This window comes from Theropithecus gelada, chromosome 9, assembly GCF_003255815.1.
Source record: "Theropithecus gelada isolate Dixy chromosome 9, Tgel_1.0, whole genome shotgun sequence".
Classification (NCBI taxonomy): domain Eukaryota; kingdom Metazoa; phylum Chordata; class Mammalia; order Primates; family Cercopithecidae; genus Theropithecus; species Theropithecus gelada.
This window is the reverse complement of record NC_037677.1, coordinates 91,686,852-91,700,800: the sequence shown is the minus strand read 5'-3', so window position 1 is coordinate 91,700,800 and position 13,949 is coordinate 91,686,852. Positions and strand designations below refer to the sequence as shown.

The 13,949-nt window shown below is 43.8% G+C and overlaps 1 protein-coding gene across 1 annotated transcript in view; it reads left to right on the top strand.

Moving 5' to 3' along the window:
• PDLIM1 (PDZ and LIM domain 1) overlaps positions 1-13,949 on the top strand; it is a 53,734-nt gene that overhangs the window by 18,761 nt on the left and 21,024 nt on the right. The window contains exons 2-4 of the mRNA XM_025396493.1: positions 1,018-1,169; positions 3,856-3,943; positions 8,664-8,863. Coding sequence (XP_025252278.1) covers positions 1,018-1,169; positions 3,856-3,943; positions 8,664-8,863 — 440 coding nt within the window. The remainder of the gene's footprint in view (positions 1-1,017; positions 1,170-3,855; positions 3,944-8,663; positions 8,864-13,949) is intronic.

Here is a 13,949-nt window from a genome sequence, read left to right as displayed (position 1 = left end):
TGCAGAAAACCAGCTGCCTATATGGAATGACCCTGGTCATTTTGGGAGATTAAACCAGTATAAACCTATACTACCATACTTTAGGATATCCTTGATTGCTTTTAACAATTTTTTATTTTTTTATTTTTATTTTATTATTATTTTTTGAGACAAAATCTCACTCTGTTGCCCATGCTGGAGTACAGAGGCGTGATCTTGGCTCACTGCAACCTCCACCTTCCGGGTTCAAGCGATCCTCCTGCCTCAGCTTCCTGAGTAGCTAAGATCACACCTGGCTAATTTTTTTGTGTTTTTGGTAGAGACAGGGTTTCACCATGTTGGTCAGGCTGGTCTTGAGCTCCTGACCTCAGGTGATCCGCCTGCCTTGGCCTCCCAAAGTGCTGGGGATTACAGGTGTGAGCCACCATGCCTGGCCAATAATTTTTTAAATTAAAAAGTAATTCAGTATTATTGTAAAAAACATTGCAAAACTGTATAACTGTGAACAATTTAGTGTGCAGTGTTTCTACTTTCTTTTGTATATATAACATTAAGATTTTTAAAGAAATGGTGTTATAGTATATAATGTTCTCTAAATGTGTGTTTTTTTTTAAAAATGTAATTGTTAACTAATTTTAAGGAAGCAAACATGGTTCAGTGGGAAGGACATCAGATCTGTTCAGGGTTTGTGTCCTGGCTCAGTAATACACTAATTGGAGGACTAGTAATATAATAATATACTAGTTGGGTGATCCTGGGTAAGCCATAGGTCTTTGTAAGCCTCAGTTCCTTGTCTTGGAAATGGGGACTGCTATTTGTCCTCCTTTCTCACGAGGTTGCTATAAGGATACAATGAGATCATATTAGAAAAGCACTCTTTGTCAATGATAACATAATATAAATGTTATTATTTAAGCTTATGATTTCAGCCTTGTTTTGTTTTTCAGGGCTTTGCTCCATATCAGTGAATACTTAACTTGGTGATAACTTAGTGGTTGGAGACAAATAGTAACTAGCCTACTCTCCCCTTTTTTCTAGGTCACTCCTGGAAGCAAGGCGGCTCTAGCTAATTTATGTATCGGAGATGTAATCACAGCCATTGATGGGGAAAATACTAGCAATATGACGCACTTGGAAGCTCAGAACAGAATCAAAGCCTGCACAGACAACATGACTCTCACTGTTGCCAGGTGAAGCCTATGGAAACGTCTTGTTCATTTCTGATTGAGTAGAAGCTGTTTGTGGGCAGGGACTGTCTTTCCTATCTCAGAATCCCCCAGACCTTCTAGCTCAGTGCTGTGTAGCTGGAATTACAGATTTGCACCACCACAGCCAGCTAATTTTTGTATTTTTTGTAGAGATGGGGTTTCACCATGTTGGCCAGGCTGGCCTCAAACTCCTGACCTCAGGTGATCCACCTGACTTGGCCTCCCAAAGTGCTAGAATTACAGATGTGAGCCACCATGCCCGGCCCCCCTCTAATTTTCACAGTGCTGCTTATGATGTGGGCTTCTTTCAGTAAGATATCTACATTTTCATTTGATTCAACTTAACTAACCAAAATTTTGAGTAAGTAAAATGTCCTGGCCAGGTGCGGTGGCTCTGCCTGTAATTCCAGCACTTTGGGAGGCCAAGGCAGGCAAATCACTTGAGGTCTGGAGTTTGAGACCAGCCTGGTCAACACAGTGAAACCGTATCTCCACTAAAAATTAGAAAATTAGCAGGGCGTGGTGGCAGGCACCTGTAGTTCCAGCTACTTGGGTGGCTGAGGCAGGAGAATCACTTGAACCCAGGAGGCGGAGGTTGCAGTGAGCCGAGATGGCACCACTGCACTCCAGCCTGGGCAACAGAGCGAAACTGTCTCAAGAAAAAAAAAAAATGTCCTTTAGGAGGATGCTGCTCCTACTGCACTGTACTGAGCAGTGAGCAGTGGGTACCATGCCAGGAGATTTCCATAACAGAGAAAAACTTCAACACATTAGCAGCAGAGTGCTGAATGTAACTTTAAGTACATGACAAGCAGGGAGTGCTGGGGATAAAAGGATGAGTGAGGACAGTACCTCGGGAGCTGTAATTAGGGTAGAATTTCCATTCTTTCGTTTAGCCTTGGAAGGTGCCCTGCAAAGGCAGGATTTCAGAAGTGATTTGGTTCAACCCTCAGTGGCTCCCTATTTCCTACTGCATCAAATTCAGTGTTTCATTCTGATCATCTGTTATTTCACTAACCTTAGCTGCCATAGCTCTTTGTCATGAACCCTTTGCTTACATTCTCATCTGTGAAGTATGTTTTTTGCTTTTTTTTTTTTTTTTTTTTTGGCCTTGTGGCACAGGACTAGCAGGTGGATCGAGTGTAGGGGAGTATCTCAAAATATTTTGTACATTTCAGAGACCTACCCCATGAGAGGTACACCGTGTTATTACTACCCCCTCCAAAGCACATCTGCCCTTCATTCTCATCTCTGTTTCTATCTTAGTCCAAATCCTCTCCTTCAAGCCTGAGTTCAGGACATTCTTTCATTGATTGATTAATTGATTTTTAAATTTATTTGCTGACATGTTAAACAGGGACATCTTGTATATATCTGGCACATACATTGTGACAAATATAAAGTTAAGTATGGCCAGGTGTGGTGGCTCATGCCTGTAATCCCAGCACTTTGGGAGGCCAAGGCGGGTGGATCACCTGAGGTCAGGAGTTCAAGACCAGCCTGACCAACATGGTGAAACCCTGTTTCTACAAAAATACAAAAAAATTAGCCAGGGATGATGGCAGGTGCCTATAATCCCAGCTACTCGGGAGGCTGAGGTGGGAGAATCGCTTGAGCCTGGGAGGTGCAGTTAGTCGAGATCATGCCATTCATTGCACTCCAGCCTGGGCGACAGAGCGAGACTCTGTCTCAAAAAATAAATAAATAAATAAATAAATAAATAAATAAATAAATAAATAAAATAAGTAAAGATAAGTATAAATATTTTCTACCTGCAAGAGAGGAAACAACTACACTAATGAAAACTGAGACTAAAGTAAAATCATTGCTCTGTGATTGGTACAAAGAAAATTGTCTATAAGCACAAAAGAGGGGCATTCTTCTCTCTCTCATTTTTTTTTTTTTTTTTTTCTTTTTTGAGATGGAGTCTTGCTCTGTCACTCAGGCTGAAGTGCAGTAGCACTCTCTGGGCTCACTGCAACCTCTGCCTCCTGGGTTTAAGCGATTCTCCTGCCTCAGCCTCCCGAGTAGCTGGGATTACAGGCGAATGCCACCACACCTGGCTAATTTTTGTATTTTTTTTTTTGAGACGGAGTCTCGCTCTGTCGCCCAGACTGGAGTGCAGTGGCCGGATGTCAGCTCACTGCAAGCTCCACCTCCCGGGTTTACGCTATTCTCCTGCCTCAGCCTCCCGAGTAGCTGGGACTACAGGCGCCAGCCACCTCGCCCGGCTAGTTTTTTGTATTTTTTAGTAGAGACGGGGTTTCACCGTGTTAGCCAGGATGGTCTCGATCTCCTGACCTCGTGATCCGCCCGTCTCGGCCTCCCAAAGTGCTAGGATTACAGGCTTGAGCCACCGCGCCCGGCCTAATTTTTGTATTTTTAGTGGAGATGGGGTTTCACCATGTTGGCCAGGCTGATGTCGAACTCCAGACCTCAAGTGATTCACCCACCTCGGCCTCTCAAAGTGTTGGGAGGCATCAGCTATGAATGTTATCAGATGGGGGTGTTTAAAAGATCAACCTGGTGGCAAATGGAAGGTAGGGCTGATGGGAGGGTGCTAGTTCAGAGTCTGGTCCAGGAAAGAGGGGGCATTTTTCCAGTTTGTCTTTGGTATGTATTATTTATTTTGCATGAGTGAAACAGCAGCTTTGTTAATCTGTTGTAGATCTGAACATAAAGTCTGGTCTCCTCTGGTGACGGAGGAAGGGGGGAAGCGTCATCCATACAAGATGAATTTAGCCTCTGAACCCCAGGTAAGTTCTTGCTCACCATTGCCGCTACTCTCACCACCCAGCAGTTTGCCATTTCTGACACTGCTCAGCACATTCCTGTTTTTCCTGCCCTGGAGGCCTGAGGATGAGACCGCAGGGAGAGCCCTCCACTGTCACTGCTGGTATCTGGCTCTTGTTCAGTTCTTCCCGTAAGGGAACTGCAGGAGGAAAGGGCTGGAAAACCCCAGGGCAGTGACGCTGTGTCCTCGGCTGGAAGCAGGGGGTCGGAAGGCGATAAGGGAAGCCGGTGGAAGCCTTCCTGCGTGGGAAGGGTTGGCAGGATCACAGTGAAGTCATGGAGCTATTCAGCTCGTTATAGATTTTAGCAACAAATGAATCCTGACAGGGATGGAAATAAGTTTAGGTCTGGAGGCCTAGAGCCTGGAAGAAATCGGGGGATATGTAATAGGAAGCCCTGCTTCTCCCCACCTTATGCCCCTGTTATGTTTCTGTGAGCCATGGAGTGGAAATCTCTATTTTTGTTACAGTGAAACTTCTAGTGAGACTTTAAAATTACTAAAACAAAGTGGCAATTAATATAAAAAAAGCAGTATGTAGTACACAATTTGTCACCCAGACAGAATTTCTCAGGACAGTAGACTGCCCTAAGATCCCATATTTGTGAATACATCTCTCAGAAGTTAGATTATAGATGATTTTATTTCTTTCTGCCTTATGTGTGTCTTCTACACATCTGCATGCATGGGTATTGTTTTTGAAATAAGAGACAAACTTAGAGATGCTTAGAACATCTTTTGTAAAATTCCTCACACCCAACATGCTACTTGTCATAAAGTATGTGTCTGTTGGATACATTAATGAATTAGTAATGATAAACTAGTATGTTGATAATGCCTTTTGAAAATTTTAGACTGGTTTGTGATGGTTATGCATTTGACCCAAGTTGAAGATTTGAAATTTAATTTATTTTTTGAAATTGGGGATACTATTTAGTGTTTATGGTGAATTAAGATATAATTAAAATACAATATATAGCTAGCTATCTTTTATACATAAAACAGAAACTTGTATGACGTTGAACTCACTTGGTATATTAGTGTGTGTTAATTGGGTGGTTCGATATAAGTCATATTTTCTCAAATAGAATCCATTAAAATTTCAAAAATGAAGTCACACAAATTTTTTGCCATTTTAAGATAGTAAAAATAATGATTAAAAATCCCAAGAGTCATTTTAAGGATCATTTTGCATCATTTCAAAACTGACGTGAACATATTCTTCTCTACAACTCCTCTCAGAAAAGTTTGTAAAATGGCACTTGGTCTATACACTGGCCGTTGTGCAAACTAATTTAAAACATGCCACAGTTAGTTTCAGTTTCCTTGGGAGTTTTCAGCTACTTCATTAAATTTACCATAAATGTTAAATTTTAATTGTTAAATTTTAATTTTTACATATTTTATAACACACAAGGAATGATTTCGTTTTAACTTGGTCTATCTGAAATCCTCATTTTCATGTAAATAAGGTAATTATGTAAATTTCAGTTATAATTTTCATTTGTAGTATATTTGAATTTTCATTTTAAATCTATAAACTAGTTACCTGTATTAATCATTTGAAGGTAGTTCTCTTCAGATCACAGGAATTCTCAAATACTTTCAACCCTAGTATTTTTCTTGTGATTCCAGTAATGCTTTATTACTGTAAGAAAAACTTCCCACCCATCATTTTTCCAAAGTCTTTTACTTCCAGCCATTCTAAAGCAGAGGATAAATGAGTAAGAGCAGAGTTCATCTATAATAAAAAGATCTGTTGGTTCATGTAATGCCAACCAACACCCCAGCTTATCTGAGGTCAGCATAGTTACACACCTAGTTTGTATTTCCTCATTATTGAGTTTCCTTGGAGACTGATAAATACAAAGCCCAAACAATTATGTCATCCCTTCTAAAAGGCAAGCCCTGAATCTGCCTGCTTTCTGGAAAGACCAGTCAGTATTCAGATGAGGGTAGAGATATTCCTTTTATGTACAAACCAGATGCATTCTTGAAAGATTCTTTATAAAGTGAAATCATCCGAATTTTCAACCTGAATTTTCCATTGACTTCCATTCTAATTAGAAATGTGTTTCTGGGGAGGGAGAAGGGAATAGACCCTGGATGAATATGTGCCACGAGCCAGGCACTGTACTTGACACTCTGGTAACTCATACAAATCCTTGTGAAGGCTTTTTCTTCTACATTTTAAAGGTGAAAAATGGGCTCAGAGGGGTATTCCTTGCTCATGGCCAAACAGGAAATTGCAGGGAAAAATTGAGCCAAGGCAGAAAAATAAAGACCCTTCCCTGGGGCTCTGCATCCTCTGCTGCTCCTAGGAATTGCCATGGGGATGGAGAGAAGAAGAAAGCATGACCATCCTGGCTGCGACATATGTAGGCAAGGGTCCCCGGCCACCAATCTGTAAATCTCCTGTCTTCATGACCACAGCCTTTAATTACTATATATGATTTCTTTGGGTAGCTGTGCCAAAAAATTTACTTAACTACTCTTCGATAACTGCTGAAATTTTGTGTTGTTTTTTTATTTTTTATTATTTATTTTTATTTTTTCTGAGACAGAGTTGCTCTGTCGCTCAGGCTGGAATGCAGTGGCGCAGTCTCAGCTCACTGCAACCTCCGCCTCCTGAGTTCAAGTGATTTTCTTGCCTCGGCCTCCGAGTAGCTGGGATTACAGGCAGGTGCCACCACGCCTAGCTAATTTTTGTATTTTAGTAGAAACGAGGTTTCACCGTTTTGGCCAGAGTGGCCTTGAATTCCTGACCTCAGGTGATCCTCTTGCACTGGCTTCCCAAAGTGCTGCAGTTACAGGAATGAGCCACCGTGCCTGGCCTGTTTTGTGTTTTTAGAGATGGGAGTCTTGCTCTGTTACCCAGGCTGATGTGCAGTGGCATGATATGGCACACTGCAGCCTCCATCTCCTGGGCTTACACTATCCTCCTTCCTCAGCCCTCTCAAGTAGCTGGGTCTGTAGGCATGCACCATCATGCCTGTCTAACTTTTTTTTTTAGGACTGGGGTCTTACTATGTTGCCCAGACTGGTTTCGAACTCCTGGGCTCAAGCAATCCTCCTGCTTTGGACTCCCAAAGTGTTGGGATTACAGGCATGAGCCACTGCACCCAGCCAAAAAAGAAATCTTTTTTTTTTTTTTGAGACAGAGTTCTACTCTTGTTGCCCAGGCTGGAGTGCAATGGTGCAATCTCGGCTCACCTCAACCTCCGCCTCCCGGGTTCAAGAGATTCTCCTGCCTCAGCCTCCCGAGTAGCTGGGATTACAGATATGCGCCATCACGCTTGGCTAAATATTGTATTTTTAGTAGAGATGAGGTTTCTCCATATTGGTCAGGCTGGTCTCGAACTCCCGACCTCAGGTGATCTGCCCACCTCGGCCTCCCAAAGTGCTGGGATTACAGGTGTGAGCCACCGCGCTTGGCCAAAAAGAGAAATCTTAAACATAAAAATATTTTCAATTTGTTTTATTTTATTTTAAATTAGGTACTCAATAAACCTGTTTTCATATTTTTTTTTTTTTTAAGAAAGCATAAAATACTTAAAGATTTAACAAAAAAGAAGAGAAAAAAAGGAAGTGCAACAGATGACAGAAACTCTTTTGGGGGCAGCTGTTCTGGGCCTGGGTGTTTTAATAAAGAGATTAGAGTTCAGGAAGATTTTTCTGGAAAACACAGACACTAAGACACATTTTGAGTTCAGCAGGCTGCACAGAGCATGCATCACCTAGAAGCCATGGGTTGATCCAGACACCCATATAGAAAAGACCCTGCTAATTGGGCTATCAGAAAAACTGTGATGCTGGCAGGTGGGAAAGAAAAAGTAGAAAAGTTGTAGTTTTAGAAAACAGGAATGTTCATTTCAGAAGTGGTTTTGGGGGTTTGTAAAGGAGCTCTGAGATGTTGTAGCTGTAGTAATTATTCACCTGACTCCTAGCAAGTCTAGGGTGGGGGTGGAGGGAACTTTCTCAAATTACAGAAAGGGGAATGAGAATACAAGGAACTCAAAGTCCTTTTCTGCAGCTCTGCTGGGTACCGCCCCTGTAACAGGTATCCCCTGACCTTCTATCTGATTAGCCTTGTCTTTCTCCCAGAAGAAACAATAGATAGATCCTTAATTCCCTTTACCCTTGTTCTGCAGGAGACTGAGGCCATCTCTGCCTAGTCAGCAGCTGCTTCCCCTGTGACACCACACCCTCTTATCTTGCTTGTCTAACCTGCTCACTTCTGGAGAATTTATCTCCACCTTTTATCATCTCCTGTTTTGCACTGACCAAAGTGGCTGCATGTTTCTCTCCACCTAGTGCTTTAATCCCTTTGGTATGTGCCCTGAAAGCGTGTTTTAGCTCTGACTTCAATCTTACAGCCCAAAGCATCAAGGGCTGTCTGGCCCGAGGGTGCCCAGAGGGCAGGCTTTGCTGGGCCTCAAGGAAGAATCAAAAGGCAGAGATGATTCAGAGGATGTGAACTCCCAAAGGTGCCCATTGTGGGAAACTTCCCCAGTCATTGCCCGTGTGTCTCAGCGGGTGTATCAGTGCCCCTCAGCTAAAGTTTGGGTTGAACTAGGGCCATCTTAGCAGCTGGAACACCTCTCCCTGGCACTCAGCCTGCACTGCCCATCAAGGGGTTTGCATCGGATGCCCCCCTTGATTTGTCCTCTGATCCCTGCCTGCAGGAGGTCCTGCACATAGGAAGCGCCCACAACCGAAGTGCCATGCCCTTTACCGCCTCGCCTGCCTCCAGCACTACCGCCAGGGTCATCACAAACCAGTACAACAACCCAGCTGGCCTCTACTCTTCTGAAAATATCTCCAACTTCAACAATGCCCTGGAGTCAAAGACTGCTGCCAGCGGGGTGGAAGCGAACAGCAGACCGTAAGTAGTCCTCCTCTGAGCCGGTCCTGGTAGGGGCTTTCACATCAGGACCAGGGCTGCCCAGGCAGGTGCAAGAGCCACTACTCCAGGGAGAAAAATGATTACATTAGCAGAACACTTATGTGTTCATTTTCTTCATCTACACAAAGAGGGCAATACCTCCTGCTTTATAGGGTGTCTGTAAAAGTAAGAATTAACATGTAAAATGCCCAGCATTGTGTCAAGCACAAACAAATCAGTGAATCCTCCAGAACTGTTTTTATTTGTGTTTTGATTTCTGTGATCATCATCTTCTAATTGAACACAGTCCTTCCTTGACAGGCCTGCTGCTTCCTGAGAAATTCTTCAGTATTAATAGTCGGGGAGTGTTTGAGAGAATCTAGAGTAGCCTGTGCTTGTGTTCACCATCTGAACTAAGGGAGAAATACTTCATGGTGCACAGTTTTGGTGAAGCAGTATTTGCTTTTCCCCCAGAGTGGACCAGAAGTCATAAAAGAAAAGTCCCTAAGGATATAAATGCTTGTCCTTAAGAATGGGTTCTGATCTGGGGACAGAGGCAGGCTTAACTGGGGGAGAGGTAGGGCTGCAGGTGGAAAGGAGAGAGGTATCTGAGGAAGTGCCTTGCTGGGGACTGAGGAGGTATGTCCTCTTCTGTCACAGATCATTTGGCTGCAGCTGCCTTTGAGTCTTTTTTTTTTTTTTTTGAGACAAAGTTTCGCTCTGTTACCCAGGCTGGAGTACAGTGGTTTGATCACGGCTCACTGCAGCCTCAACCTCCTGGGTTCAAGTGATCCTCCTGCCTCAGCCTTCTGAGTATCTGGTACTACAGGTGTGTGCCACCACACTTGGCTAAGTTTTGATTTTTTTTTTTGTAGAGATTGGGGTCTCACTGTGTTGCCCAGGCTGGTCTCGAACTCCTGGGCTCAAGTGATCCTCCCACCTCAGACTCCCAAAGTTCCGGGATTACAGGCATGAGCCACCAAGCCCTTTGAGTCTTTATTGGAGTCTCCTGGATCTTCCCAGCAGAGGGGCCCAGTCTGCTCCATCTCAGACTCTTTGAGGATGAATCCAGAAACACTGGGAATCCCAGCAAAGGGACTGGGTTTGAGGATGGGTTAGAGATGGGGCCAATTCTCCGTAGGCGTAAAGGAGGTGGACTAGGTTAGGAATTTCCCACTCAAATACTCAAAAGTGGCAGGCAGGATGAGGAACTGAGGCAGAGCTCTGAGTAAACAAGGGTGCCGGGTAGGGGTGGGGGTGGGGGTGGCAGCTGGAGCCTGCATTCCTGGTCCAGAGGGGCCGCTGCTCCTTGGCTCCAGCTGCGTGCCACATGCAGGTCTCGTTTCTGCTGATTATTTCCATTAAAACAGAAGTTGGAAAGCCTCTTTTTATCGGAAATCTCCTGATTTTTAAGTATTGGTGACATTTAAATTTTGTTGGAAAACACTGTGTGGTCCAAACTTGCCTGAGCTCTGAGAACCTTTCCCACTTGGAATTCTCAATTTTTGTATTGCCTCTGAAGCCTGCTTTGCCATTCAGTTTCTCCCCAATTCACCTTTAACAAGAACCTGCTCAACTCTTATGGTAATTAAATTGCAAACCAATGGCTTCAAATGCAGGTTGAGAGATGTGAAGATACTAGCGGTTCCAAACTACTTAAATGTTTGGAACACCTCTCAAGGGCTCCTTGGCCATTCCGTGCATATAGTCACCCCTCCCCTCCCCACAGAGAGACAGATGTCATTGGAAACCCATGGCATGCGCGTCCCTGTGCCCGACACTGAGAGGACACTAAGATTTCTTTCTTTCTTTCTTTTTTTTTTTTTGAGACAGAGTTTCACTCTTGTTGCCCAGGCTAGAGTGCAATGGAGCGATTTCGGCTCACCGCAACCTCCACCTCCCCGCAACCTCCGCCACCTGGGTTCAAGTGATTCTTCTGCGTTAGCCTCCCAAGTAGCTGGGATTACAGGCATGCGCCACCATGCCCGGATAATTTTGTATTTTTAGTAGAGACAGGGTTTCTCCATGTCTATCAGGCTGGTCTCAGACTCCCGACCTCAGGTGATCTGCCTGCCTCAGCCTCCCAAAGTGCTGGGCTTACAGGTGTGAGCCACTGTGCCCAGCTGACACTGAGATTTCTTTTAACATTTCTTTGAGTCTAGTAGGGCAGACTTTTTTCTGTGTGACTTTGGCTTTAGAAGATGTTAAAGGTTACTGGCCATTTATCATAGTAACCAAGGCAAAGTTGCCGCCAGTGCTGCTGCTTCCCCAAATTCTGGTTCTTGCAAGGGCTTACTGGCTTGAGATGATGATCCTCTTCCAGGTGACCGTGGGGACATTTGAGACACCTGAGAAAGGCTTTCCACAGACATACCCTGAGGGGAAGCTTCCAAGCAGCTCAGGAGTGGTGGAAACACTAGGGGCTGTGATCCTTGTTTTTAGCTGCTTTGGTGCTGGGGAGGCTGAGAACGTGACCCTCTTTTACTGTCCCAGAGTGGAATGTTCCATGATCTGGACTTAATAACCCAGGAAATGACACATCCTTAATTGAAAGAGCTGCTATGCATTGGGAGAAATATGTGCCTGGGAAATATTTTTAGTATGGCCTTGGCTATTTTTCCTTCATTAATGTCTTTCTTCTTACGTTCCTTGCATGCTCCCTGCCCCGAGTCTGAAACTACCAGGTGGCTGTGTAAGCCTTTCCTCTAGCCCCTGGCCCAGACTCTTCGGCTGCAGTAGTTTCCGAGTATCAAAATTTGTCTCTTTGCAGGTTTTCTCAGCAGAGGGGGTCCCGTTTCTGTTCCATCCCACACTTTTTGAGGATGAACCCAGAAACAGTGGGAAAACCAACAGCCTAAGGCAGAGGAGCTGCCTAACTGGCCATGCTGCTTGTATGGGGGGGTGGGGTCTCAGCTTGCTGGTGTATTTCTAGTGCATTCCCACAAAGAAAGATTCTCCTGTGAGCTCAGCAGTCACCCAGTAACTTTGCTTGCTCAGTCAGCACAAGTCCCAAGTGCTCGCTCCCTCCCACTGTTTAGTCTGTGAAACTCGCTGAGGTTCCAGAATTGGCTCACTGCATACTTTGCATCTGAGGTCATCATCCATTCTCTGGGGCTTGCCCTGGATTTCTTTGTCCTACACACTTGAAGGTATCATGGTGTGTCTGTGGCTATCTGTCTTGTAGGTCTTTACAGAGCTGTGTCCCAGTCAGATAAGAACAGAGATAGCCTTGCCAACCGGTAAGGCAGGTGCTTCCCTTCCTCCCAGTGCACACAGTGGAGGGGGAGGTCCTCAGTGGCCTTTTTCCTCTAGGTCAGTTCAGCATAATAATCATTTATCAAGTGCCTACTGTGTACCAGGTGGGTGAAGAAAATGTCAGTTCAGCAGAAAGCTAGCACCTTTCCTCTGATCTCTTTTAATTGAGTTGAGGGGACCTGGTCAAAATCAGAAAATTCAGAGCCCAGATTTCATTGTTTATATGATACTGCCTGATACTTCCTAAAGGCTTGGTAGATAGAGGGGCCTGAGCCTTGAATTCCAGCTCTGCCTTTTACTAGCTGTGTGACCTTGGGAAAACCATGTAACATATCTGAAACTCAGTCTCCTGAGATCTAAGGTGGAAATAATACTAACTTCTTCACCACCAGATTGTTGAGACAATGCCATGGGATGTGCACTGAACACTCAGCACAGTGCCTGGCCCCTGGTAGGTGCTCAGTAAATGCTAATTATTGCTGACTTTGGTGTCCATGAGTAACTCCGTCCCCATCACTTCTGAGAACTGGGGGCTACAGAAGTGTGGAAGTACATAGACAAATGTAATGGAGAAGACTTTGCTGTGGCTTATGGTACACTTCTTTCTTTCCCATTAAATTTGGCCAGCCCACACAGCTAATCAGCTTACTGATGGGGTGATGGTGTTCCCTTCAAGGAATGATTGGAGAGCTCCTATAACCAACATACTAGGCCCTAGATAATAGCTCTTCCAAATTGTGTTGTAAGATGTTACCCCCAAACACTCATGAGGGAGATTTATAAGCAGCTGCCCTGGAAATAAAGGGATGCATCATTTTCTATTCAAATGATATCACAAGGATGATATTAACCCTGGCTTCTTCAGAGCTGAATCAGAAGTACACCTCTGTGATGAAGGCTGCTTGCCCCTCTAGCTAAACTTGCCTGCCACCCACAGAAAACTGGCTCTGGTGTGTGGACGTTCCTCTCTCTTTTTCTGGTGCCCACAATTACCTCTCTGGTTTCTTACTGCAGGACCAACACGTGTGCCTTTGAAGACCAAAACTTAGGAAGCATACAGGCCAGGCTTCCCTTCTGAAAATGATTACATAGGGTTTCCCAGAATGGTGTTTGTGCGTGAACATTGGGGTAATCAGGCTGGGACATTTCATTTTTTGCGATATGAGATAGGAAAGATTTTTCTGGGTCCTTCTACCTCCTTTACCCCCACCTACATAAAAAAACAAGTATTCCTCTACATTATTTCCAGTTAGCACATAACTTCTACCATTTGGGGAAAATATTTCTTAAAATTAATTAAAATTTTTATTTTGAGATAATTGTAGATTCACTTGCAGTTTTAGGAAATAATACAGAGAGATCCCCTATACCCTTTACCAATTTCCCTCAGTGGTAACATCTTGAAAACACAATAGTAACAAAACCAGGATATTGATATCAATACACTCAAGATACTGAACATTTCCATTTCTGCAAGGGTTTCTCATGTTGCTCTTTTATAGCCACACTCACTTCCCTCCTGTCCCCTCACCCTCCTTAACCTCTGGCAACCTACTCATCTACTCTTTATATTTTTATTATTTCAAGAATGTTATATTAATGGAATCATACAGTATGTAACCTGGGATTAGCCTTTTTACTCAGTATAATTGGAGATTTATTTAGGTTTTTGTATCAATAGGTTTATGTATCAATAGTTTGTTCCTTCTGTTCTGTGAGTTTGTCTTTTTTTATTGTGTTAAAAAACATGGAATTTATGATCTTAATCGTTTTTAAATCTATTGTGATGTTTACTGTATGTACATTGTTGTGAAACACATCTCTAGAACTT